Below are 25,752 nucleotides of genomic sequence, written 5' to 3' on the forward strand. Positions count from 1 at the left end.
CCAACATAATCCATAGTAAGAGCTGCAAATTAAAGTGCAAGGCAAATTTTTAGGTTAAACGACTCAATTATAGCGATCCTTGCAATACACATTAAAGTGCCCAACAAGGTGGCAACTCTGGCCTTCAATGCTGTTAAAAAACTGATTTTGAGAGCTAGAATTGGTTTGATTGCCTTGTTGGTTTTTAGAAATTTGTTAACCTTGTTGTCTATGGTTTCAAAAACAGTTTTGACCATGATTCCAACTATAAACCTTAATAAAGCAAATAGACCTTACAGTCGCTTCAATTGTTTCTTCATTGATAACTTCATGTTTTTTTTTTGGTATGGGTCATCCAAAACATTTGCCATCAAGAATGTCTTACCCCATCATCACCAACTTACAAATAAATAAAATATGATTAAAAATGTAAAGTCTTATATATGAACAATAACTATACAAAATATGATGCATACCTTCTCTTCTCGATACTGTATGAACCTTTTCATGCCCATAGTGTGCAAAAAAATTTGTTACGCGTAATTGGTTGTATTCTTTGTACTTAGTGCCTACAAAGACATGAAATGATATATATATATTACAATTGAATAAAACATTAACATATAATAAAAATTGTAAACCTTCGATTGACGAAAATAAAAATGATGCATCAAACATTCTTATTAATGATCAAGAATGTAAGGTGAATGTGCAACGAGGCGCTCCTCGAGAGTACTATACTGCTTGTAGATTATCATAAACTTGAACCTAAAGTTTCTTTAAGTTCTAGTATATTCCTTCATAATCCATCGTTTCATCATCTCTAAAATTTCATATTTTTTCTTCATTAACAATATATGTATCTTATTATTGAAACGATAAATGTTAAAGATCAAATCAATTACAATATATATATATATATATATATATATATATATATATATATAAAGAATATACATACCTGAAGATCAAGCATCTTCCTTGTAGGAATTTGATAATGCACGCTAAGTAAAAAAATATAAAGGCGTGCAGTATGGAACTCGTGCGATGATTCTTATGAAGCTATTAAGGTATTGTGTCTCTCACTTTATGGGTTGTCCATACTAATTAATAACCACCTTAACCTTTTGTGGTCAAGCGCTACAATAACCAAAGCATATATATATTGTTTTGCCTTTCTAACTACTGCATTGAAAATATTGATAATTTGTTAGTTACCATAAACAACATTTCATTACACCTAATGACTCATTAAGAGTTTCAGATTTCTATATTGATACTTGTAATGATATTAGTTTAAGATTTTGTATTTATTGAAACTTAAATAATAAGTCAAAATCTAAATCATATATAAAAAGAAAAAATCATAAATTTAGCATATATTCACTCAATAAATAATAAAATTAGAAATTAAAGTACAAATCTATAAAGTCTAAATCATATATGAGAAAAAAAGATTTAGCAAATATTTACTCAATAAATAAAAAAATAAAAATTAAAATTTAAGACTCTAAAATCTAAATCATATATAAGAAAAATAAATAAATTTATCATGCATTCACTAAATAGATTATAAAATTCATAATTAAAATGCAAAACCCTTAAAATTTAAATCATATATAAGAAAAAAACAGATTTAACATATATTAACTAAATATAATACAAAATTAAGAATTAAAATGCAAAACCCTAAAATCTAAATCATATATAAGAAAAAATCATATTTACTATGCATTTACTAAATAAATAACAAAATTATGAATTAAAATGTAAAACCCTTAAAATTAAAATCACATATAAGAAAAAAATTAGATTTAGCATGCATTTACTCAATAAATAAAAAAAATTAGGTATTAAAACGCAAAACCCTTAAAATATAAATCATATATAAGAAAAAAAATCACAAGTTTAACATGTATTTACTGAATAAATTATATAATTAAGAATTAGAATATAAAACCCTTAAAATATAAATCATATATAATAAAAAACATATTTAACATGCATTCACTCAATAAATAACAAAATTAAGAATTAAAATGCAAAGCTCCTAAAATTTAAATCATATATGAGAAAAAAAATCAGATTTAGCATGAATTCACTTAATATATAAAAAAAATATGAATTAAAATGCAAAACTCTTAAAATCTAAATCATATATAAGAAAAAACATATTTAGCATGCATTCACTAAATAGATTATAAAATTAAAAATTAAAATACAAAAACCTAAAATCTAAATCATATATAAGGAAAAAAAACAAATTTAACACGCATTTAGAAAAATTAGTAATTAAAATATAAAACCTCAAAAATCTAAAGTATATATAAGAAAAAAATCAAATTTAGCATGCATTCTCTAAATAAATAATAAATGTAAGAATTAAAATGCAAAACACCTAAAATCTAAATCATATATAAGAAAAAAAAACACATATTTAAAAATGCATTCACTTAATAAATAACAAAATTAAAAATTAAAATACAAAACTCTTAAAATATAAATCATACATAAAAAAGAATTAGATTTAGCATGCATCCACTCAATAAATAACCAAATTAAAAATTAAAATACAAAACCCTTAAAATCTAAATTATATATAAAAAAACTCACAGATTTAGCATGCATTCACTAAGTAAATAAATTATACAATTAAGAATTAAAATATAAAACACCTAAAATCTAAGTCATATATAAAAAAAAAATCAGATTTAACATGCATTCACTCAATAAATAACCAAATTAAAAATTAAAATGTAAAACTTCTAAAATCTAAATAATAAATAAAAAATTTGAATTTAGTATGCATTCACTAAATAAATTACAAAATTAACAATTAAAATATAAAATTTCTTAAATTTAAATCATATATAAATAAAAAAAATCAAATTTATCATGAATTAACTAAATAAATTATAAAATTAAAATTTAAAATACAAAACTTTTAAATTTATAAATTGTAAAAAAATTAAAAATTTACCTTGGGTGAAGGGGTGGTGGCAAGCTGGACAAAGCATTGCAGGCCGGTGAACATGAAAAGAAACACCGATGGTGGTGCAGGAGAGGCGATCGAACAAGAGAGAGAGAGAGAGGGTGCGGTGGTGGCCGGTGAACACTGAGAGAGAGCCGAAAGAGGATCAACATTATCACTCATGAAGATCAACAAAATGTTGAACCCATGAACCGAACAAAATAAAAAAACAAAACTAAAATATAGAAAAACAAAAGAAAAAGAAAAAGAAAAAGAAAAAGAAGCTACAGCCAGCTAGCAACAAACAACAAAGCCAAGCTCAACCAGGATCCTCTGGATAAGAAGGAACCACCGATGAGTGAACCTTGTTCAGACGGAAGGAGAGGTCTCTAAGATGCATACGTAGAATCGCGTATACATCAACCAAGATTTTATGGACAAGATTATTAAGGATGACCGAAATTTGACGAAAAGTAGCATCATTGCGTGCCATCCAAACAAACCACCAAGTAGTAAGCAACCATGTCTTCCAGATCAGTCTCCACTGCTTGCAACGTCTAATTTCAATAGGGCCTAAGAGCAGATCAAGCGCAAAAGACTCCTCTTTGACAATTACGTTTGGAGATCTCCACGTGCTATTAAATAGGGCCACGAAGATTGGGCAGGACTAGAATAAATGAAAAGTAGTTTCTTCAGCAGCTTGACACAGCACACACCAACTTGGAAACTGAAAGCCCAACTTCTTTAAATAACTGTGAGTCTGAACCCTATCATGCAAAATTAACCAAGCCAAGACCCGAGATCTTGGGGTAGGGCCCTTACCCCATAACGCACACTCAGGGAACCAATCTGTCCCTGGGGGGAGCAACGATCTATACACTTTGTGGGTGTGGAACGCACCATTTGGTGCAATAGCCCAATGTAACCACTGATCATAATTACCTGCATCCCCAATTTGATCTCTGAAGGACGATAAGGCTCTCAGCCACATGCTTCGCAAGTGCGAGATCGCCAGCCCCCGGGTTCCATGAGGAAAATTAGATAAATCAAGAGCACCATATTTAGCATGAAGCAAATGAACACAAGGAGAACCTGGTTGATGGGCCATCCAACATTGCTTGGCCACAAGAGCAATACTCCTCTGTCTTGGAGCAAAAACACCTAAGTCAGCCATACGCTTAGGTAACACCACCGTTCGCCAACCAACCAAATGGCGCTTACTCTTAAGCTAACACCCAGACCAAAGAAAATCTGCCATTAAACGACAAATCTGCTTCTCCACACCCACAGGCATCACGAACATTGACATGAAGAATTCAGAGATAGAAGAAAGAACATGTCTGATTAAAGTCAGACGGCCAGCAATGGAGAGATAAGACGCCTGCCACGAAAAAAGCTTGTTTTTCACTTTTTGAATAGTTAGAGCCCAAGCAGCGGAAGAGAGGCACTTCACTTGTAACGGCAGGCCCAAATACGTCATTGGCAACTCAGAGATTGCACAATTGAAAATCCTTTGACCCGCTGCAAGCATAGAATACTGAACATTGAACATAGTAATAGAGCATTTGCTATCATTTAGGAAAAGCCCAGAAAGAGAAAGAAAGAACTGGAGAATAAGCTTGAATCTAAGCATTTGCTGCACATTTGCTCGCCCAAAAATAATCATATCATCAGCATAAATAAGAATATGGTGCAAAAAATCCGGAAGATCTAGAGGATCTATCAGGCGCTTCTCCGCAGCACGCTTGAGCAACACCACGAGACCCTCAGCAATGACATTGAACAACAAAGGCAATAGAGGGCAGCCTTGCCTTAGTCCACGCCCCAATTTGATTTGACCACCTCTAGTGCCGTTAATCTTAATCATGGCGTGAGCATTAGAGACCAATTCCCTCACCCACCCAGAAAAATGACGACCAATGCCAAAATTGGATAACATTTGAAATAAGAAGGGCCAATGCACAGAATCAAAGGCTTTATGAAAATTTAATTTAAGAGAAAAATAGGCCTGACCACTAAGATGTAAGGAGTGAATGACTTCAGAGGCCAAGATGAATGAATGTTGAATCCTCTTATTGTGGATAAAGGCGAACTGAGAGTTCAAAAAAAATTGGCGAGTCACGACCTTCAACCTATTAGCCAACACCTTGGCAATCATCCGATAAAGGGCACTCATAACAGAAATCGAGCAAAACCTAGAGATATCAGTTGCAACATCATCTTTCGGAATTAAAGAAATAATTACCAAGTGGGTTTGAATAGGCAATCTGGAGTTGCGATAGAACTCACCAAACATGTTAATAACATCAGGCTTCACACAAGACCAAAAAATTCTGAAGAAATCTACATGAAACCCATCATAACCTCGAGCTTTCCACCCTGACAAACCTTTGATTGCCCTAAAAAACTCATCTTCAGAGAACTTCATTTGCATAATTCTAGCTTGATCTTGTTGAATCGAACCAACAGAAACAGGACCAATGACACTCTTCCCAGTAAGGGAAACTGAATATAAATCTTTGAAATACTGAGTGACAGCTGAAATAATGTGTTGATTAAGGTACGAAACATTCCCAATGGTGATTGATGAGATGGCATTCTTCCTATGACGATGAGAAGCATATGAGTGAAAAAAAATTAGTATTATCGTCTCCGGCCGCAAGCCATTTCACCCTTGCCCGTTGCTTCCATCTAATTTCCTCTTTGACCCTCCAGTTCTTCAAAAGCGTTGATAACTCAATAGATCGGGCCTGCAAACTTTGCAAGTGTGAATCAGATAGAGACTCCGGGGAAGACATAGTTTGATACAATGCTGAAATCTCTTGCTCCCAAGCAGTCATTTGCTGAAATTTAACCATGTCTCGATTATGGAGCCAAGCTTTGATATCCTTAGCGAGACAAGACAACTTCGCATGACACCGAATAGCTGCCCACTGCTCATTGGAGGGCTTGTTCCAAGAGTCTGAAATAATAGTATAAAAATCTGGCTCCTGGAGCCACCATTGTTCAAACACAAAACTCCTGGCGTAATTAACCCCCCCCCCCCCAAGTAGTGATTAACTGACCATGGTCCGAGATAGAAGGAGCCAACAAGACACATTTGACATCTGGAATGAGATCCAGCAAATTTGGAGTGACAAAAACCCTGTCAAGAACTTTGCAGCATGGGCGAATCCGCCTATTCGACCAAGAGTAATGCTCCCCAATAAAAGGAATTGGGTAAAGGTGATGTCGATGAACAAAATCTTGAAAACCTCGCATAGATGGATTGGGAAGAACGAGGTTATTAGAATCCTGAATAGACAAAAGGCAGTTAAAGTCTCCCATAAGGAAATGGTACTCCCCGTTTGAGACGATGATCCTATTTAAGTCGTTCCAGAAAGCAGGCCTCATGACAGCGTGATTAGGGCCATATACAACAGTGACCACAACCCTCCTGCCACTGTCTTGCAAAGTGAAGGCAACAGACAAAGAAAACAGGCCCATGTCTAGTTGAGAAATATTTAAAGATTGCTTCCCCAAAATAAGGATACCACCGGCATGGTTGACCGCAGGCTTAAAAAAATAGTCAGCACCCCTCCATATACTAGAGGCAACAGAGCGAGAAACTTCATCCATCTTAGTTTCACAAATAGCAATCAGGTCAGGCTTCTCCTGTCTAACCCAATTCGCCAAAAACCTACGCTTAGAGGGGCAATTCAAGCCCCTGATATTCCAGCAAAGAGACTTCATGACACACAATCTGGAAAAATCTGGGGTGTGTGTGACCTCGCTGACCTTCGTGGAGACCTGTCATCGAAAGTCGTAACATTGTGTGGGTTGCTTCTCTTGCTTCTACTACCACTGCTAACTTGCCAGTGCCGAACAACCACCATACGCTCAGTAGTCCTCGAAGGACCGGGAGAATCACCCCTTAGATCAGAGACAACATCAAGTGGAGGACCTAAGGAGCCACCTAGGATAGTAGAGACTACCGAAATAGTAGATACCATATCGACAGTTATATGAAGCAGCTGAGATGAGGAGAGAGAGATATCAAGCATCCGGGCTGCCTCTTCAATCTCAACACCCAAGGGCGACAAAGGGGGGGACTGTCGAGGAACGGGTGGAGCGGAAGGGAGAGCCACACTTGGGAGATCCCCACACCTCCAAGAACTACACACAGAATCAGTGACGGTAGATGCAGTAATAGTGGCCTCAGTAACGACCGACGATAAAGGAAAATGAATTGATAGACCAATAATCATGCATCTGTGAGCCTCAGTGGAACGAGCATTAAATGCCATAATGTGAACCGTCATATAATCAAAGCGCCTCAATGAAAAAATAATGAAAGACGATGACAAAATTGACCTTTTTTCACTTTTTGCATGACTGTCTAACCGAGTTGCCAATCCACCTCGAGAAGGGGCGCTAGTCGTGTAAGGCACAAAGTCACTAACAAATAAACCATGATGGGCATGAGCATGTGGAATAATGATAGACTTATCACCAGTAGGATAATATTCAGAACTAGTTGCAGCAGATATCTTAGGGCTCCCCAGCAGCACGTTCGACGACCGTTGAAAGCGAGATGCGAGAAGTTGATCAGACGTGCTGGGTTTGGCAACGAACGTTGAAGATGTAGATGATATAGCTGGAACCGTATTAGAACAAGATTTTCTGGTAAGCTGCCTTGGCAGAGCATGTGATAACTGGACCGGGACCCAGATAGTCTCAATCTTAATGTCATGAAAAGAAATCTTCGACTCCTGAAGATCTCCAATCTGCACCCATGGCGAAAAAAAAGTACGTCGCGAAGGTCGCTTATAACTCTGACAGGCAAAGTGGGTCCCCAACACAAAAGGTTCGTTGGAGTCAAGAGGCTTCCCGGTTGAATATTGGTGAGGAGCATTTATTCGCTTTTGCTTCCAAAAAGGATGACGACGAGCAAGGAAAGATGAAAACCACACCTATGACAATCAAAATGTTTTTGAAAATTTAAGAACAAACATGATGCGCACCACCAGTCTCCCGGTTTAGCACGTCGCAACTGAGATCTTGTGCGAAGGGCACGAAAAGAGCGTTGCCATGAAGATTGAACATGCTGCCAACCCCGATCAGCGACCCAATGCGAAAGCTCCCGAAAAAAGAAAGGCGGGTCAAACAATGCCATGACAGAACGGGCTTCGAGAGGCTCTCTCCTAACGACACGGATAAATTTTCTGAAGTCCGAGATATGAAGAGAGCCAGCATCCAAGCATGAACCAAGGACATCCAAGCGTGAACACTGAGAGAGAGAGAGAGAGAGAGAGAGAGAGAGAGAGAGAGAGAGAGAGAGAGATCCTAACTCCCTATTCCTTGAGTGCGAGCAGCGATCCTCCACCTCCTCATCCGCATCCCCCATGAACCCCCTCCTTTCGGGCCCTACACTGGAGAATGAGAAGTCTTTGGCACCTCATCCCTACGCCCCCATCTTCCTCCGGGAGCATATAACCTCCAAGGAGACCCCCTCTACACCAGTGGGGAAAATAACTCCCCCCAGCCCTGAACAATGTAGCAAACCCTTGTGGGCTGCCATTGGCTTAGGGGACGCTCAATATCCACCACCAAATCCTTTATTAGTTGCAACTTTAGAAGACCCATCAAATAAAATCATCATCCCAACCGATGTCTATGCAGAAATGGTAGGCCCCTATCGATGGACTCTTCTGGCCGGTCTAGCTGGGGGGCTTGATCTCCAAAAGTATGGAAGACAGGTCTGTATTTGATAATTTTGCTTCTTTTTGGCCTAATATGGTGGGTTTGAAGTTCTCGATCTTGGAAAGAGGGTTTTTCGTTATAAGATTAAGAAATGAAGAATATATTAGGGTGGTGATGAGAAAGGGAGCATGGAAGGTAGGGAAACGTACCTTGTTGGTTAGACGATGGAAACCAGGTATGGACCTTAGGTTGGAAGAGAGTCATATGGTGCCTGTGTATGAGGCGCCCGAATCTGTCCACAGAACTGTGGTCGGCAGAGTGCTTCCATAGAGTGGCTAAGTTCTTGAAGGGTCATCTACGAGAGATTGAAGCCCACAGTCAAAATCAGGAACGACTCTTGTATGCTCAAGTATGCATAGCGGTGTCGCTCACCTTTACTTCGGTTCCTCATGTTGAGGTTATGACCGAGAATGGGAGAAGCTTTCAGCAGGAAATCATTTATGAGGGAAGGATGCGATATTGTAAAGTTTGTGGTTCCACCAATCACTCTGTCCACGTTCCCTAAGAGATCATGGGCGCAGTCTCTGATCACTCTGAAGGTTGAAGATGAATGGTCTTTCGTCAAGATGTCTTGACATCCTGGTAAACCTAATCCAAAAACCCCCTATCAGGTTTCCAACAATAGGTTTAGTGCCTTAGAACTGATGGATGATAACCCTACACAACCAAGCCCTAGCAACCCCTGCTCTAAGAACACAAATTCAATGGTCAGCCCTATAGGCCCCAACCCCAAAACTTCTCTTCCACCCATTAATCTCTAGAATGACCAAATCCCTAATGAATACATGAGTCCAAAGCTCTGCCATTTCTAAAAGCACTCCCCTCCTCCTCCCTTGTGCTGACCTCTTCAGCAATTTTGTTTCCTTCCCCACCTAAAGGACTCAATCAGAAAGCTGCTATTAAGCCTTATGAATTCAATTAGAAGCCTATATTGTTCTCAGTATAGATCAACAAAGAAATTGAGTCAACTCTCCCTGGGTACGAATTCTCAGCTCAAAGATTCGATGGGCCTTTAGTGGCTCCACAACAAGAAAGACATTGTGAGGCAGAACATCCTCCCCAAGTGATCATCCAACCAGATGGATTTAATTTGAGTGACAACAGGGGCCAATCAAGTAAGCATAAAAGAAAAGAAAAAACTTGTCGTGTAAGCTGCTGACCTTTGGTTGTCAGGTGCTCCACGAGATAACAAAATTGAAAGCTCTCCCTGAACATGACCAGCTTCTGTCCAGTAGAAGATGTCAAAAGAACCAAAAGGTTGTAGAGAGAGATCCTAACTCGCTATCTCTCTCGATGGTAATGGAGCAGGGTTAGCCTATTCAGATATCACAGGAACACCCCCAGACCTAGATGAAGGTTGTCGTTTGGATCCGTGGCCTGGGCCACAGATGGGCTCACTATACAATTGCGGCAGAGATGAGAAGCTGGGTGTTTGGCAGCAGCTCAGTTGCAGAAAAGGATTGGGAGTACTGGCATAAGGTCATGCCATTTCAGTCACTCAACCTCTAATCATCGAATGTTCAAGGAGAAACCAAGCGCATCAATTCAATAGATCCCTAAAAGGAAGAGGAAGCCCCTCCCGGACCCCGGGTTTTTGTCTCAAAGCCTTCTTTCTTTACACAGGTGCCAAGTTCATTTAACCTCAAAATTTAGCAATGAACTGGTATATAATTTTGCTAATTTTGCCAAGTCCCCAGAAGACAAGATTTGGAGAGACAAACCTCTGGATTGGAACCATTTTGTACAACATATCTAATATTGTCCATTTTTACTGATACATCAATACATTGGTAGGGGTCTGCCTAACACCATCTTTCGTATCGAAAAAACTAACAGTGAGAGAGAGTCATCCTTATTCTTATTAAAGAATATGCGTTAAAAACTAAATGACTTTACGACAAAAATAAAACCATTATCAATAAATAAGAGATAACATCAATATAGGAAATAAATTTTGAAAAAATGAATATATAGAAAAATGAAAGTACTTTATGTGTATTAATCTTTTTTATAAGGTAATATCCAATTAATAAGTTGGTTAATAAAGCAAAAAATTAACCATCTTTTAGGATCAATTAGGTCATATATCTCTTTAAACTTCATTAATTTCATCATTTTTGTTATCATAGTTTCTAATTTAGTTGCTTATATTTATTAATGTGAAATGTATGATATTGCTGACAAATCAGATTTGTGATTTTGCCGATTAATCATGATTTAATGAGTTTGCATGCCAAGTTTGCACGATCTTTTTCCCGATTAATCACGATTTGCCAAGCAGGGCAATTCCTGAGGAATTGTGAGAGCTCGGATACTATGCAGGAAAGCAAAAGCACACCGGGAGAGGCGGAACCAGAAAATTTATGGCCACCACCAAGCGGTAGCTGTAGCATTTCTCATTGGAATAAGTGAACCATGAGATTTCCATTGGAACCATCCATTGATATTTTGTTTATTAACCAACTCTCGTGAAAGTAAAATGATAGCATATATTCTTGCTTCTTGAAAAACGAGTTTTCTGGCCATTTGGTTCTCATATCATATGAACAACTAATCAGCTTATTTCCAGACCCCAAGATTATTGACAAAAGTCATTCCAATTTCTATTGAACATTCTTATCAGTATTGAAATTGCTTGAACTCATCCTACAATTTTATCATCCCGAGAGAGATCAAAGAATCCTTAAGGAGCAACATAGTGCAAGATCCTTTTAAGGGATAAGCAATATCATAAATATGGTTTTGTAAATAATCTGGTTAACCTAGAGCTTTGCAACTATGATTAGTGGTTCCGGCGCAAAAAGAATGCAAAATTGAAAGCAGAAAATTTAAAAGGCTTGTACAAGAACCTCATGATCTAACTATGCGTGGTCTTTTTCGGCGCTATGATTAAAAATATTACAATGGTTATAGGTGTAAAGAAAAACAATTATTTCTGATAAAGCCTATGGTATTAGATGACAAAAATGGAAGTAATAGAAGGATAAAGATAATTTAGGGTCAACCTTAGGACAAGGCTAACAAATGATAGGTTCATTAAGAAATTATATTAATGTAATAGGCAAATTAGGAAATGTTGAATTGAATAGGTAGGGATAGGAAACTTGAAGATAGATTAGGACACTAAAAGTTAGGGATTGATTATAGTAAGTTTTTATCAATTCAAATATGAAAATATTAAGATGGTAATATTTTCTTTTAGATAATAGAATTCTTAATTTACCATAAAAGGTATGCTCAAATAAGTGAAAGAATAATTAATATTGTCAATTATATATAATCCTCTCTCTCTCTCTGTCCCAGACTTGATTGGACCATCGGGTCCAGATGGGATCAGGGGGCCATCCTGATGGATCAAGACCCGGATGCCAAATCTCCCATTAAAAAGAAAAAAAAAGATTGATGGATTTGGTGTCCGGTGCAAAACAATTGAAAATAATCATCAATTGTGACTTCCAATATCACCTTATCCAAAACTCTTTGTCTCAGGCCACGTAAGCCAGAAGCTCATGTTCTCAAGGATATATATTGAACTGGTTGCTGAAGGGCCCAACTGATAAGCAGATTCTGAAAAGTGAACCGTTGATAAAATTTGCCCAAGTAGAGGTCGAGTGCGATAGTGGTATTTGAAAAGGTTGGCATTATCTTATACAGTTGTGTCGTGTTTGGATCATCATCGCTATTATTAATTACCTAACCAGGAGATTAAGAACAAAATATATGTGCAGTTGTGCAGGAAAAAGATCAGGAGAAGTTTTCACTGCAGGCAGCACCCTTTCTTTTTTTTCATGATGAGGAACTGTTGGAACATGGTGGTTCCAAAATTCGGTATGGATGAGGTCACTGTATCGAATGGGCATGTACTAGGAGGAGTTAAATATCCATCTATGTGAAAAGACATGTTCTGTCAGTTGAGTTATTTCAGCCCATCTCTAAGTGTGAGACACTTCACAATCCTCCTCATATTTTTGTTCTCTGCTGCTTAACTTTCCTATCATGATCATATACAGGGATCTATTAAATACACCACTAACTTAGAGATAGTGCCCACTAACTTAGAGTTAGTGTCCCCATTAAACTCAATAACCTCCTCCATAATCCATATTTATTAGGTTATATACAGCTCATAAATCATATTAAATTACATAATTTATCCTAATGAGCCCACAATTCTTGTGGTTCCATTTGTGAGACCTTGTAGCCTCACTGGGTCCAATACCAAAATCCAACAAGAACCCTTGCCGAGAACTGGGCCACTTAATGAACTTACCCCCAAAGCGGCATTTCTTGTTAGCGAACCTCAAGAGGCCAGTAGATGCAAGGCTTTAACCATTTACAGCAAACTTCAAGACGTATAGACGCTGTTGTTTCTTAGTCTCGGGAACAAGTTTCTTGTGAGAAAACCCGATCTGAGATGCTTTTGCCGTGTAAATTGGATGAGATATTAGACAGGGGGAACAATTTATACTACCATCTTACCTTTTCAAGATAATTGAGGTAACAAGTCGTTTTCTTTCTGCTTCCGGTGCCACAAAAACCCATGCTTTCTTTACCTCCTTTCATGTCTATAAGATTGAGACAGTAGGACATACCACAAACAACCTCACGCTCGCTCTTACTAGTGCGTGGACTTGCTTGTCGGTTAATAGATGAGCCTTCCATGTGCCAAGGCTGGCCCAGCATTGATGCAGGAAAACTACAGAATAAGATGAAAAGCGGTCTCAAGGGAAAAGGGGTGAACACCTTATGATGAGCCCAAACTTTTTTGTATTACCCAATCCACAAATCAGATCCATGTATGACGAAGAAGTCGGCAGTATAATACTCTCCGGACACATCTTTACACGCATGCAGTTGGCCTTTACATTCACACCCCACCCCATCCATTATCCATACCATACATGAGAACATTTTTAATTGTGTGTTGTAATTGGTGATCCTTCCACTTCCACTGTGGCTCGATGGTCAGTCCATTAAAGGTCATGCGGGGTGGATCAAAAGGTCCCTTTTTAAGAGAAAAAATGCATCCTTTTCAAGACAACAACGGCCCAAACTTCACATGGCAGTGGCCACCAACCACAGAAGATCCAAAGACAAGCTGATGTCTTTTGCTTCCTTGCAACATTAGTTATTAGTCCCTGTAATTGTACAGAGGAGAGAGAGAGAAAGAGAGAGAGATGGCACCAGAGATTCAGGAAGAGTTCGAGCTGAACGAGGTGAATGACACAATACATGGTTCGGTGGGAAGCAGGTTAGCCTTGTTCTCTGAGGAGTTGAGGATAGGAAGGAACAAGTGGGAGAGCAGTTTCAGGCTTCCAAAGAATTGTTATGGGGGATGGGTCATACACCCCAATGGAAGGTACTATTAAGCTCACACACATGTTCCACTGTTTGGTTAGTCTTGCATGTTTAGTGTTCAAGAGTCTGGGCTAGTAGTCATTCATCTGCACATTCTTTTAAAAATCAACTTTTTTGATTGATGAAGTAATTTCATGATGGTGCATGTTCTTTACCTTGCAGGTTTTACAAGTTTTGGGGGAACTTCATGGTCTTGTGGTCCATGTACTCAACCTTCTTCACGCCACTAGAATTTGGGTTTTTCATGGGGCTGCCGGAACCTCTGATGACACTCGACGTTAGCGTGCAGTTGATATTCGTAGCTGATGTGGTCTTGCGTTTCTTTGTGGCTTACAGAGACCATCAGACCTACAAGATGGTGTATCAAAGGGAGAGCATTGTGCTGCAGTGAGTTGAAAATTAAACAGAGCTCTCAGTCATGCATGCACATCATGAAGGTTATATATATATATATATATATATATATATATATATATATATATATATATATATATATATATATATATATATATAGGTGCTCCGGGATTCCATACCCTCACCTAGTAAAAGCTTTGTTTTAAAAAAAAATAGCTTTATTGATCCAACCTTATACATGTGATCTGCCTATGTACTTAGAGTAAAAAATAAGTTTTAGATCATGTGATTGTGATGATTGTATAGGTCTTTTAAGACCTCAAGAAACAACGGCCCACAATGTACTAAAGTTTCTTGATTTTAAATTTTTTATTTTATGCCCAAAAAACATGGTCCAAGACATTATTCCTATGAGATAAACTACGTTGAACACATCTACAAAGCTTGATTGAGAAGACGCAACCTACATCTATGATTTCTACTAGGTGAGGATAGGTGATCTCAGAGCACCATAGCATTACTCTCTCGCTCTATTGCGTCTGAGTTAGATTCATTAAAAAACAACAACAAACAGAAGAAGAAAAGTGTTTGTACATTCAAATGACATTAGCATTATCCTCCGTCCCCCCCCCCCCCCCCCACCACACACACACACACACACACACATATATATGTTAACTGGCTTTCCTACACACATATATATGTTAACTGGCTTTCCTCTTGATGTGTGGTTGTAGATACGCGAAGACTGATTTGGCTTTGGACGTTCTGGCTTGCTTCCCTTGGGATATCATCTACAAGGTATGAGTGCCTGCCTGCCACATAACCTTTTGGGTTTTTTTTTCTCATTTTTAAATCAAGAGGCTGATGCTGGAATAGCGTACATAAGCCAAGGCCAGAGTAATAAAGTTGGTTGGACCAAGGTCTACCGATTCATTTAGATCCTATCAGGTACAGAATTGAAGTTTTGGAACCTAGGTTAGCGTGTCTGAGATCTGGATGCAGGTAGGATCCTGACTAGATTGAACCTTTTCTACTGTCACGTGTAAAGATCGTGATTTTGGTATTGCCAACATCCAACATAGATTCTAAGTAGGAAATGATTTAGGGGGAAATGAATATAAATTATTTGGAAGGGAATCCTGATCACCTTCGTTTGTTTGGGAGCACTTAGCGGTACCTCCAAGGATTCAAAGAACTAATCCTTTCGAATTCCCTATAAAGAAATGAAATAGGTATCAAGTTCCCAAGTCTGAATTTTGAATTCTCTATAAATTAAAGAATGGATTTGAAGGGGAACCCATATTGGCAATGATGTCCTCTATACGAGGGAATCCAAACAAGGGAAATCAAAGATTTGATAGGGCCGGTCCCATGCCTGACAATTTTTTCATTTCCTTCAATTTCTCTTGTGCCATAGTTAGAAAAATTTTCTTGAGAATCATTCATTTTCAACAACCACCCGATTCCTTTAGCCATCCACTTCTCAAACAGGCCCATGCACATATGCATAGACATATCTCAAACATTCATCTAGTAGGGAAACTCTGCATGTCACCAAGTTGACAGACGTCACAAATTCAAAAACCACAGATGGCATCCCTTGTTGCAAGGTTGTAACACCCCGATTAAGGTTTGATTGGTATTACTTTACAAACAATATGTATACTGAGTTCTCTCAGAGAAAACATGGCTATATTTTTTTCTTTAATAGACTCAAATTCTTTAACAAGGTTCATCATTCATAACATGGAAAAATAAATATTACATGAATGTTCAATGAAAATATATAAAACTAACAAATAACCTTGTCGCAGAGTCGAAGTAGCTGATTATGTTCTGTCTGTATTAGTGTACCTAAAACCTACAGTTGTAATTATTTAGAGGGTGAGTCTACAACTCATTAAATAATATTTATAAGCAATAAATAACTTTAACTTATAATTGTAATAGCCTCTAAGTCTCTAATCCAAGTTTAGTTTTCAACACCACATAAGTTTTGTTATTTTAAAAAAAATTCTTAACTCTCTCAATCTAACACTCACTTACAACAAATTATAACATTAGGTCGGTTATACTGCTCATAGCTGTCTATGGGCATAGCAACCCATGTAGAACACCACAATTCTATATTGTTGGTCAAACTATGAACCATATGCTCCCAATGATCTCCAAATCACCAAGCACTGCAGTGAAACAACAAGAAGAACCTCACTTGTAGCTAACAAGGTGATCAGGCTCAAACTCGGTATGGTTCATGCTATATCCTAAGCATATGGTTGATGCTATATCCTAACAATAAATGACTTTTAACCATCTATGGTTGTCTAGAGTCTCAGATACTATATGAATATAAAACCCTAAGTCATATCTTAATTTGATTACCTTGAACCTTACTCTAAAGCTTGTGTTTCACTTGTTCTCTCATAAGTGTCATCGTGAAATAATCATGACAGATCTCATTCTTAATTTTAAAATCGTACTAAGGTTCGCACTTTGTATCATATTAAGCATGCAACAAGGTAGAGTCTTTATATCGTTAAATTCAGCGGCCCACTCTCGATGGTGGTTATACTCTGCCTGCGAACCAGGTAGCCCTTTTTATAGGTCATTACTTTCAAGATTTAAAGAGTTAAGCATGTTAATCTCAATTTAAATTCAAACAACATGGTTAAACTCAAATGACTCAAGGCTAATCACAATTTTCATTACAATGCATGTCATTCAGAGCATATAACATAGATATGTTAAAAGATAATTTTTTTTCTAGTATGCATGACATATCACGACTAACATATGTAAACATTCATCTTATTACAATTAACTCATGCATGGTTATTCTATGCATATCATGTTAACATTCAATAGATACATTTTTAAACATTCTAATATAAAAAAAAATAACATGCAAGCAACATGATTTATTCATAACTAAGGTTACATATAATATCCCTGACCTCGAATGTGAATATTGCACTCTAGTCGCAATTGAGTCTCAAGTAACTCTAACAATAGAATTCGATCATCACACAAGCATGTTCATATTAATACACATATATTATTTATATTTGAACAAAATTACCAAAATATTCCTCCCAATGTGATCTGTTAGACCTCAATTTTTATGCTCTTGGTTTGGTCAGAACCATAGGATAAGAAGATTCCTCTCTATGATACGAATTCAATGTACCAAACCTCAGTCAATTCTAAATTCAAGGTGTAGAGTTATGTCTGTCTGTCTTAATTTGATATTGGATACACACAAGGATAATTTGGTTATTTCGACTTTATGATTTGACCCGACTCATCCTAGGTCAAAATAGGTTTGGTTTGAGTTTAGAATAATAGGTTTACTAAACCTAGTCCAGACTAAACTGGGTTTGGGTTCAAACTCAATTAAATTCTCAACAATCCATATTGGACCTGTTTACTAATAGGTGTGGATCCATATTTAATTTGGTGTAACTAGACCCAACTGGACTCGGTTTTGTCTCAATTAGGGACAGATTGAATTAGTTCAGTTTTGTCTCAGTTAAGAACAAACAGAACTAGATCTAGTTCAGTTCATTTCAGTTCCAAACTAGTTTCATAATAAATTATAAATTGGGTCTAGATCCAATTCTGACCTGGATCCAACAGTACTGTCAGACTAAATTCAGATCTAGTTCTGATATGGATCCAGAATTGATCCATCCGGCTATGGACTAGATTCAAATCTAGTTATATGATGAATCCAAAACTGATCCAAATAGTATTGAATTAGATCCAGATCCGGTTCTAATCTAGATCTAGGACTGATTTATTCAGTTCCTACTAGATTCAAACTCAGTTCTGTCTGGATCTGGTTCAACTTGGATCAGTCTCATCAAGTGGATTAAACTGGACCCTGACCCGATCTGGTCATATTCAATCCAGACCCAAACAGATAACCGAGACTCTGTCAGATCTGACTCAGTCCAGTTTGGTCAGAACTGGTTCGGTTGACTGAGTCGAGTTTGAGACTCGTTAACTACACTCAGTCTGGATTGAGTCAGTCTTAGACAGACCCGACTCGGTCTGGGTTCACACTGAGACCAGTTTGGTTAGACCAACTCAATCTGGTTCGGTCGACCAAAACTTTTTTTTTTGGTTCCGTCTAGGTCGCACCCAGACTGACCCAAGACATGGCAGACCTGACTTGGTCTGGTTTATTACCCCCTCAGATCAAGTCAGTTGGGTTTAAGGCGGAAGGGGCACAACCCTTTCCCGACCTCCACCCTGCACCATATAGGTTGTCAGCAACCTCTGGTTGTCGGCCCTCTCTCTCTCTCTCTCTCTCCAACAACACCGGCAGTTGTGGCTGCCATTTTTTTTCTACAATATGTCGACAATCGTGGCTACCGGCCTTCTAAAAGAAAAACAAGATTAAGTAAGGAAGAACAAGTGGAGGGCATACCTGTTGGTGTTGGCTCCTCCACATGGCATGGTCCGGTGACTCTCTCTCTCTATTCTCTCTTTTAGTGAGCAGAGGAGTTGACCGTGAGGGCTCTTTATATAGCCTTTACGACGGGTGAGGATAAGCCTCACCCTCTCACCTGACGATCGTGAGGGGGCGAGGTTTATCCTCACCCACTTCCCGCAATGAGTGGGTGAGATGGTTGGGGAACTTTCTTCTCGATTTATTGAGGGATTTTGTTTTTTAGTGTTGGGTGGGTTTTACAAAGGTCGAAGTGGAGTGTACTCAGGTGTTTTACCAACAATAGGCTAGCTAATGTGTGATCAGTGATGGGAGGGTTTTTCCTTGGATTATCTAAAAAGAAAAAAAAGAAATTCTCTGCTTGTATATGTTTTTTTTGTCAAAGATGAGTTGTTCTCATGTTGTCCTTAGGATGTGTAACATGTGTTTGATTGGGCATCCCACGAGTCGCTCAAGATGCCAATAACACGTGGGTGGGTTTTACAAAGGTTGAAGTGGAGTGTACTCCCTGATGGACAGGAGAGACCTCAGGTGTTTTACCAACAATAGGCTAGCTAATGTGCGATCAGTGATGGGAGGGTTTTCCCTTGGATTATCTAAAAAGAAAAAAAAAGAAATTCTCTGCTTGTATCTGTTTCTTTTGTCAAAGATGAGTTGTTCTCATGTTGTCCTTAGGGTGTGTTTGATTGGATATCCCACGAGTCACTCAAGATGCCAATAACACGCGGAACAACACAACATTCAAACAGTAGATGCAGTTAAATCCATAATTTTTTTATACTTTCATAATTAGATTTAATTATGGCACTAATTAAATCATTTATATATCAAAAAATATTAATTCTTATATTTTGCAAATTGCTCGAATTTTAACATTTTTTTGTATTAGATCCTATATAAGATTCATATCAGAGGCTAAAATCCATAATAAACATGTTAAAACACTCGTATGGTTGGGCAGATTGAGACATATGATCCAAAACAAATTTATCCGACCCATTATCCATATGTGTTCAAGTTGTCCACACAGCATATAAATCAAACACTACACACAAGGAACACAGCATCTTATTCAAACAAACACTGAACCTAGTAATTATTAAAGAACAGACAAAACATGTGTTCTATCTGTTATATTCTATGTTCCGTTCAATCTTGAACGTTCCATGAAACACACTCTTAATTTGCTACCACAGGTCACAGGAAGAAGTGAAGTTGTCAGGGGCCTTATCTTGCTGAGGCTGTATAGAGCAAGGAAAGTCGCGGAGTTCTTCCAGAAGATGGAAAAGGACATTCGCATCAATTACTTGTTCACGAGAATTGTGAAGCTCATCATGGTGGAATTATATTGCACGCACACCGCAGCTTGTATCTTCTACTACCTTGCGACCACTCTGCCACCCACAAAGGAAGGGTACACATGGATTGGTAGCCTCACACTTGGGGAGTACAGATACATCAACTTCAGGGAGATCGATCTGTGGACACGCTACATAACATCTCTCTACTTTGCTATTGTTACCATGTCAACCGTAGGTATGTTGACTGACTTCACACAAAAACGTTCCTAGCATGTTTACGCGGGACACACCCATGCGAGGACAGGCCGGTGAGTCTGGGACAAACGTCACGCGCCTGTTCGCAAGGCTTTTGTCCCGTGACGCAAACACCCCCATACCATACAAATTAATTAATTGGGAGAAGCAAAATTACTGATCAAGAATGAATGATTATGGCCTTGACCCAAACAAGGTGTCATAGTTTTGACTTGAAGGAAACACACTCCACTCCCATATGCTTCAGCTTCCTTGGCTAGGATTTGGTTAAGGATGTAAACGTCTCGAATTCAGGTGGGATGTGGCTTCAGACAGTGAAAAGCCTATACAAATTTGCTTTTTTACATGTAAACTGATTCAAATCATCCCGTTTGGTAGCAAAAAATCAAAACCATTTCCCCTTATAATTTTGGATATGGTATTAGCTTACCAAATTCAACTAATCGGAATCAGATTCGATCAGATATCAGATAAAATCCAATCTATTGGCATTCCTTTTTTGGATCATTTGATGCATGAAGCGATAAGTTTGTTTCCAATCTAATTATTCATAAACTAATGTAGGTTACGGAGATATTCATGCTGTGAATACGAGGGAGATGGTTTTTATTATGATTTATGCATCATTTGACATGATACTGGGAGCATATTTGATCGGAAACATGACTGCACTAATTGTCAAAGGCTCAAAGACAGAGAGATATAGAGACAAAATGACAGATCTCATAAAATACATGAATAGGAATAAGTTGGGAAAAGATATCAGGTCACAGATCAAAAGTCACTTACAGTTGCAATATGAAAGCAGCTATACTAAAGCTAGTGTTCTTGAAGACATCCCAGTTGCCATTCGATCTAAGGTATAGGATTGCAGTTGTACTCCTGAGCCCCTTTCCTCGCCTGTATATACTTCTTCATAATCTTATAGTCATCTTCAAGTAAATAGATTTAGATTTTTTTCCTTAAAAAAAAAGACTAGATTTTAGATTTTTTAATACTATATCATACACATATACTCCTGTTCAAATGGTCTGGCATAATATTTACATTTAATGTAATATGAGAATGTTGGTTGATATATTTCCCCACTTTTTGTTTTATATACAGATTTCTCAATCTTTATACAGCGAGGCAGTCCATCAAGTTCCTCTGTTTAAGGGATGCAGTGAGGAGTTTCTAAATCAGATTGTACGTTCCATGAAGCCCTATACAAATTCATAATTTTGGTGCTTCTTGATTAGGTCATTAATTCAAAATTTTATTGCAAACAAATCATACCGGACTAATTGATATTTCTCAAACATAAAAAAATATTTGCATTCAGGTGATAAAGATTAACGAAGAGTTATTTCTTCCTGGGGAAGTGATACTTGAGCAAGGAAATGCTGTAGATCAAATATATATCGTATGTCATGGCAGTTTGGTAAGCACATGTTCCCTCTTTTAATATATTAGCCATCTTCTAAATTAAATGCTAAAAAAAGTAACTCACAAATTTGTTTATATATTTTTATATATGCACAACTAGTTCCTCGCATGCGTGCTTGAAATTGACTTTAAAGTTTGCATCTTTATTCATTTTATTTCAGGAAGAGGTAGCACCTGTTGAGGATGGATCCGACGAAGTCATTGCACTACTTGAACCATATAGTATATGTGGTGAAGTTGCGATCCTTTGCAATATTCCACAACCATACACTGTTCGTGTTTGTGAATTGTGTAGGCTTTTGCGAATTGAAAAGCAAACTTTAAATAGTATTCTGCAACTTTATTTCAGCGATAGTCGGCAAATTCTAAATAATCTCCTGAAGGTAACAAGATTGATTTTGTTAATGATGCTATATTGTAGCATGCAATTTCTAGACTTCAGAAATTCTAGGAACAATAATCATGAGATACGATATATTCTTTTCTTGTAGGGAAAGGATACTGAACTAAGAATTAAGCAACTTGAATCAGATATTTCATATCTTATTCTGAAACAAGAAGCAGAATTGTCTTCAGGAGTCAACAGTGCTGCATATCATGGGGATTTATTCAGCTTGAAAAGCTTGATTAGTGCTGGAGCAGATCCATGTAAGATGGACTACGATGGGAGAACGGCATTGGTTCGTCTTCTTTTCTCCACAATGGCAGCTTACCACCTATTTCTTTTGCTTTCCTTCACAGTACTGACAGAAGCTTCTCATTAAAAAATGATTCTTTTCACATAGTATCCAACATATTAATGAATTACTATTTTTGTTTATGATTTTTTTTCGTTTGTCGCGTTACTACATGTTATCTTTTACAGCATCTAGCTGCATCAAAAGGATACGAAGATATTGTAGTTTTCCTGATACAAAGAGGAGCAGAGGTCAATTGTGTAGGCAAGTGATTAAGGCAAACGTTTTGTTTTGTCCATTTTTGCTTGCATTTACTGTTTGGTTGGTTCAGGACAGATGTTGACAGTCATTGGTTGTAATTTTTAATTATTGGTAACCTTGTTCTACCATGTGGACAGTACAGACAAATTTGGAAATTCACCTCTGCTAGAGGCTGTCAAGGCTGGTCATGATCCAGTTGCTGCAATTCTTGTCAAGAATGGAGCTTCTCTGAATTTAGAGGACGCTGGAAGCTATCTGTGCAAAGTTGCAACCGAGAGCAATGTTGATCTTTTGCGACGCCTGTTGGCCTGTGGAGTTGATCCGAACTCAAAGAATTATGACCAACGGACACCTCTGCATATTGCAGCTGCCGAAGGGCTACACATAGTGGCGAATATATTGATAAAGCATGGAGCAAATGTACTCTCTAAGGACAGGTAATCACAACAATGCATTCAATCGTATATAGAAAATAGTAAAAATAAGCCGAATCCACTCAGTCAGTGCGAATTGATTTTGGGCATATATGATGCGAATCGGCTGATTCAGAATGATACTGACCACAATGATCTACACACCAACTTGGACCAGACATTATAATGTTCGAACCATGAAATTAATCAAATCAAACAAGTTGGTCTGTCAATGGAGAACCGATTCCACTTCATCAAAGGCTTGTATGTTTTAGTATGCCTTTAATGCACGTAAGATAACTATATATCTAAAGTATCATTTTGACTCTCTCTCTCTCTCTCTCTCTCTCTAAAAAAAAGCATCATCGCGACTTGATCGGAGGAAACTGGAAATTTGATCTTTGAGCTCCTTGAATTAATAATTCCAGTAGTAACCTTGATGTATAATATCTAGCTAAAACAGACACCTACTACAAAGTATTCGTGCAATTTAGCTTGATAAGATCTTCCACTTCCGCTAATAAACATATGCTAACATATAGATCCTTATTGTTTTAGGTGGGGTAGAACTCCTCTTGATGAAGGACGAATTTGTGGAAGCAAACCGTTGATCAAAATTTTGGAACGTGCTAAGGAAGAACTCATCACGGAAGATGCAGAGGCTTCAAACAATTATAAAGGTGAGATAATTTGTTAAAAGTTGTGGCTACCATCTGTAATATTTATTTATTTTTTTTAGAGAGAGAGACAACATCTGTAAGATTTATTCATATCCAAAGGTAAATAGCTTCCAAAGCTGATGTATGATGATTTTGCACGTTGCAGGGATAAAGGAGCATGCCCTTTGATGGCTTTGGATAGTTCTTAGTGTAAAGGAAAGCAGCATCAGCTGGAGGCAGATGTCACGTGTGGAGCTAGTTTGATGAGTTCACCATCGCCACCACAATAATAATAGTGTTCACATTATATGCAGCGCCACTGCCAGCCATCATCTTTTTACCATGAGATGACCTGTTATTGAACAATAAAAAAAAAAAAATAATATGAATTGAAATGACGTGTGAATCGGCCCTTTTGAATTGACCAAGGTTTGATTTGGACCCGAAAAATTCAGCTGTGCTGGCTGACAGCGTAAAACTTCATGAACTTAGATTCTTGGCTTGTGCAAGTGGTGACGCCCATGAGATTGGATCCCTAGACCACCTGCCTAACGGCTTAACTCTCATTTCACTGCACCAAACCCTTTTGGGACGATTCAGACGGATTTTTAACATCAGTTTTAAGAATATTGAAATCTTCAAGTCTTCAAAGTACACTGAATCCCAAATTGGTTGAGGTAGCCATCGCACATCAAATAGACACATCACCTAAAATTTTAAGGTCATGTTGGATTTGGTCACTGGTGGGGATGAGCCATCATTATTGAAAAAGTTGAAGCTTAAGAAAGTAGGTCATTAATCTAGTCACATGACCAACTTTATCAAGAGTTTTAAGAGTCCAACATTCTCAAGTGAACATCATCATAGTCACAACTTGCACTTTCCCATGTAAAAAAAAGGTAAGTTTTTTAATATAACCCCCACCTTTTACCTAATATTTCATGTCAGGTACCAACTTTTTTTTGAAATTTTTTATTCAGTCAAAGTTTTCTTCAGAGTGGATAAATAGGGGACTAAATTTTTTTTTCTTAACAAACCATGAGAATCGTATCAAGGTGTAAGCAGTTTCTATTTTGCCCTTAACCATTAAAAACACATGATTTCCTTTTGAAACACCTACAAATAATACAACTAGCCCACTCATTCACCCTTTGATGATGAGTTTATGAATGGATCAGAGCTCCAACTCAGGTTTGAAATGGATTTGACTCATATTTTGAATGTGGATAGCGTATATTCAACTTTGGTTCAGATCCCAAAGTATCTAGGTTTGCTTAGATGCATATTAGAATTGAATAACCATTACACTTAGGTTTAGATTCGAATAGGATAACCCAATTACTTGCTCATGAAAATCAATAAGTTTTTCTTGTTTTTATTGGATCCCGTGTCACAGGGTGGCATTTTTTTATCAGGTTATGTACTTTATTGTAAAATCCAAGTTTGATTCGGATCTAAAAGAAGACCCAATCCTCAAAAACCAAATCTAAAATCGGATTTGACTAATGCTTTTGTATTGCATAACATATGAATTTGAGTCAAATCCATAACAAAAATGTTTTGGTTTATGCAGATTTAGGTTAAAAATGGATGTGTTATAGTTGGGTTTGGATTAAATTAGTTCTAACCCAACTCACATGAAAATCAATTGGTTTAAATCCTTTTGACCATATCCAACATCACAAAGTTTGAGTTTTTTAAACCATTGATTTTTTATCTTATTCAATTTTGGAATAACGTTGCATGATGTTGGAACCAGATCCCAAATCAATGGATTACACAATGCAAGCTTTATGATATTGGTTGTGCTCAAACTCAGTTAAACCAATTGATTTTTTTTTTTTTTTAAAGTTAGGTGAGTTAGACTCGTGTAATTTTGGCATTTTCAAAATACATGA

At 37.4% G+C, this 25,752-nt stretch overlaps 1 protein-coding gene across 1 annotated transcript; it reads left to right on the forward strand.

Moving 5' to 3' along the window:
* Nucleotides 1-12,991: 12,991 nt before the first annotated feature.
* On the forward strand, nucleotides 12,992-24,043 carry LOC149848443 (potassium channel KOR2-like). The gene is made up of 13 exons (XM_090004351.1): nucleotides 12,992-14,051; nucleotides 14,213-14,437; nucleotides 15,142-15,205; nucleotides 20,057-20,396; nucleotides 20,981-21,276; nucleotides 21,524-21,604; nucleotides 21,741-21,839; nucleotides 22,006-22,227; nucleotides 22,336-22,524; nucleotides 22,710-22,785; nucleotides 22,925-23,219; nucleotides 23,754-23,875; nucleotides 24,021-24,043. The coding sequence occupies exons 1-13, from the start codon at nucleotides 13,870-13,872 to the stop codon at nucleotides 24,041-24,043; spliced, it is 2,214 nt and encodes a 737-aa protein (XP_089860477.1). The 5' UTR covers nucleotides 12,992-13,869.
* Nucleotides 24,044-25,752: the final 1,709 nt, after the last annotated feature.

The sequence above is a fragment of the Nuphar pumila genome, chromosome 1, assembly GCF_984573655.1.
Source record: "Nuphar pumila chromosome 1, dmNupPumi1.hap1.1, whole genome shotgun sequence".
NCBI lineage: Eukaryota > Viridiplantae > Streptophyta > Magnoliopsida > Nymphaeales > Nymphaeaceae > Nuphar > Nuphar pumila.

Coding starts and splice junctions, on each gene's coding strand:
- LOC149848443 (XM_090004351.1), top strand. CDS start 13,870: ATGGCACCAGAGATTCAGGAAGAGTTCGAGCTGAACGAGGTGAATGAC. Junction 14,438..15,141: donor AGGGAGAGCATTGTGCTGCA/GTGAGTTGAAAA, acceptor GTGTGGTTGTAG/ATACGCGAAGACTGATTTGG. Junction 21,840..22,005: donor TCGTATGTCATGGCAGTTTG/GTAAGCACATGT, acceptor ATTTTATTTCAG/GAAGAGGTAGCACCTGTTGA.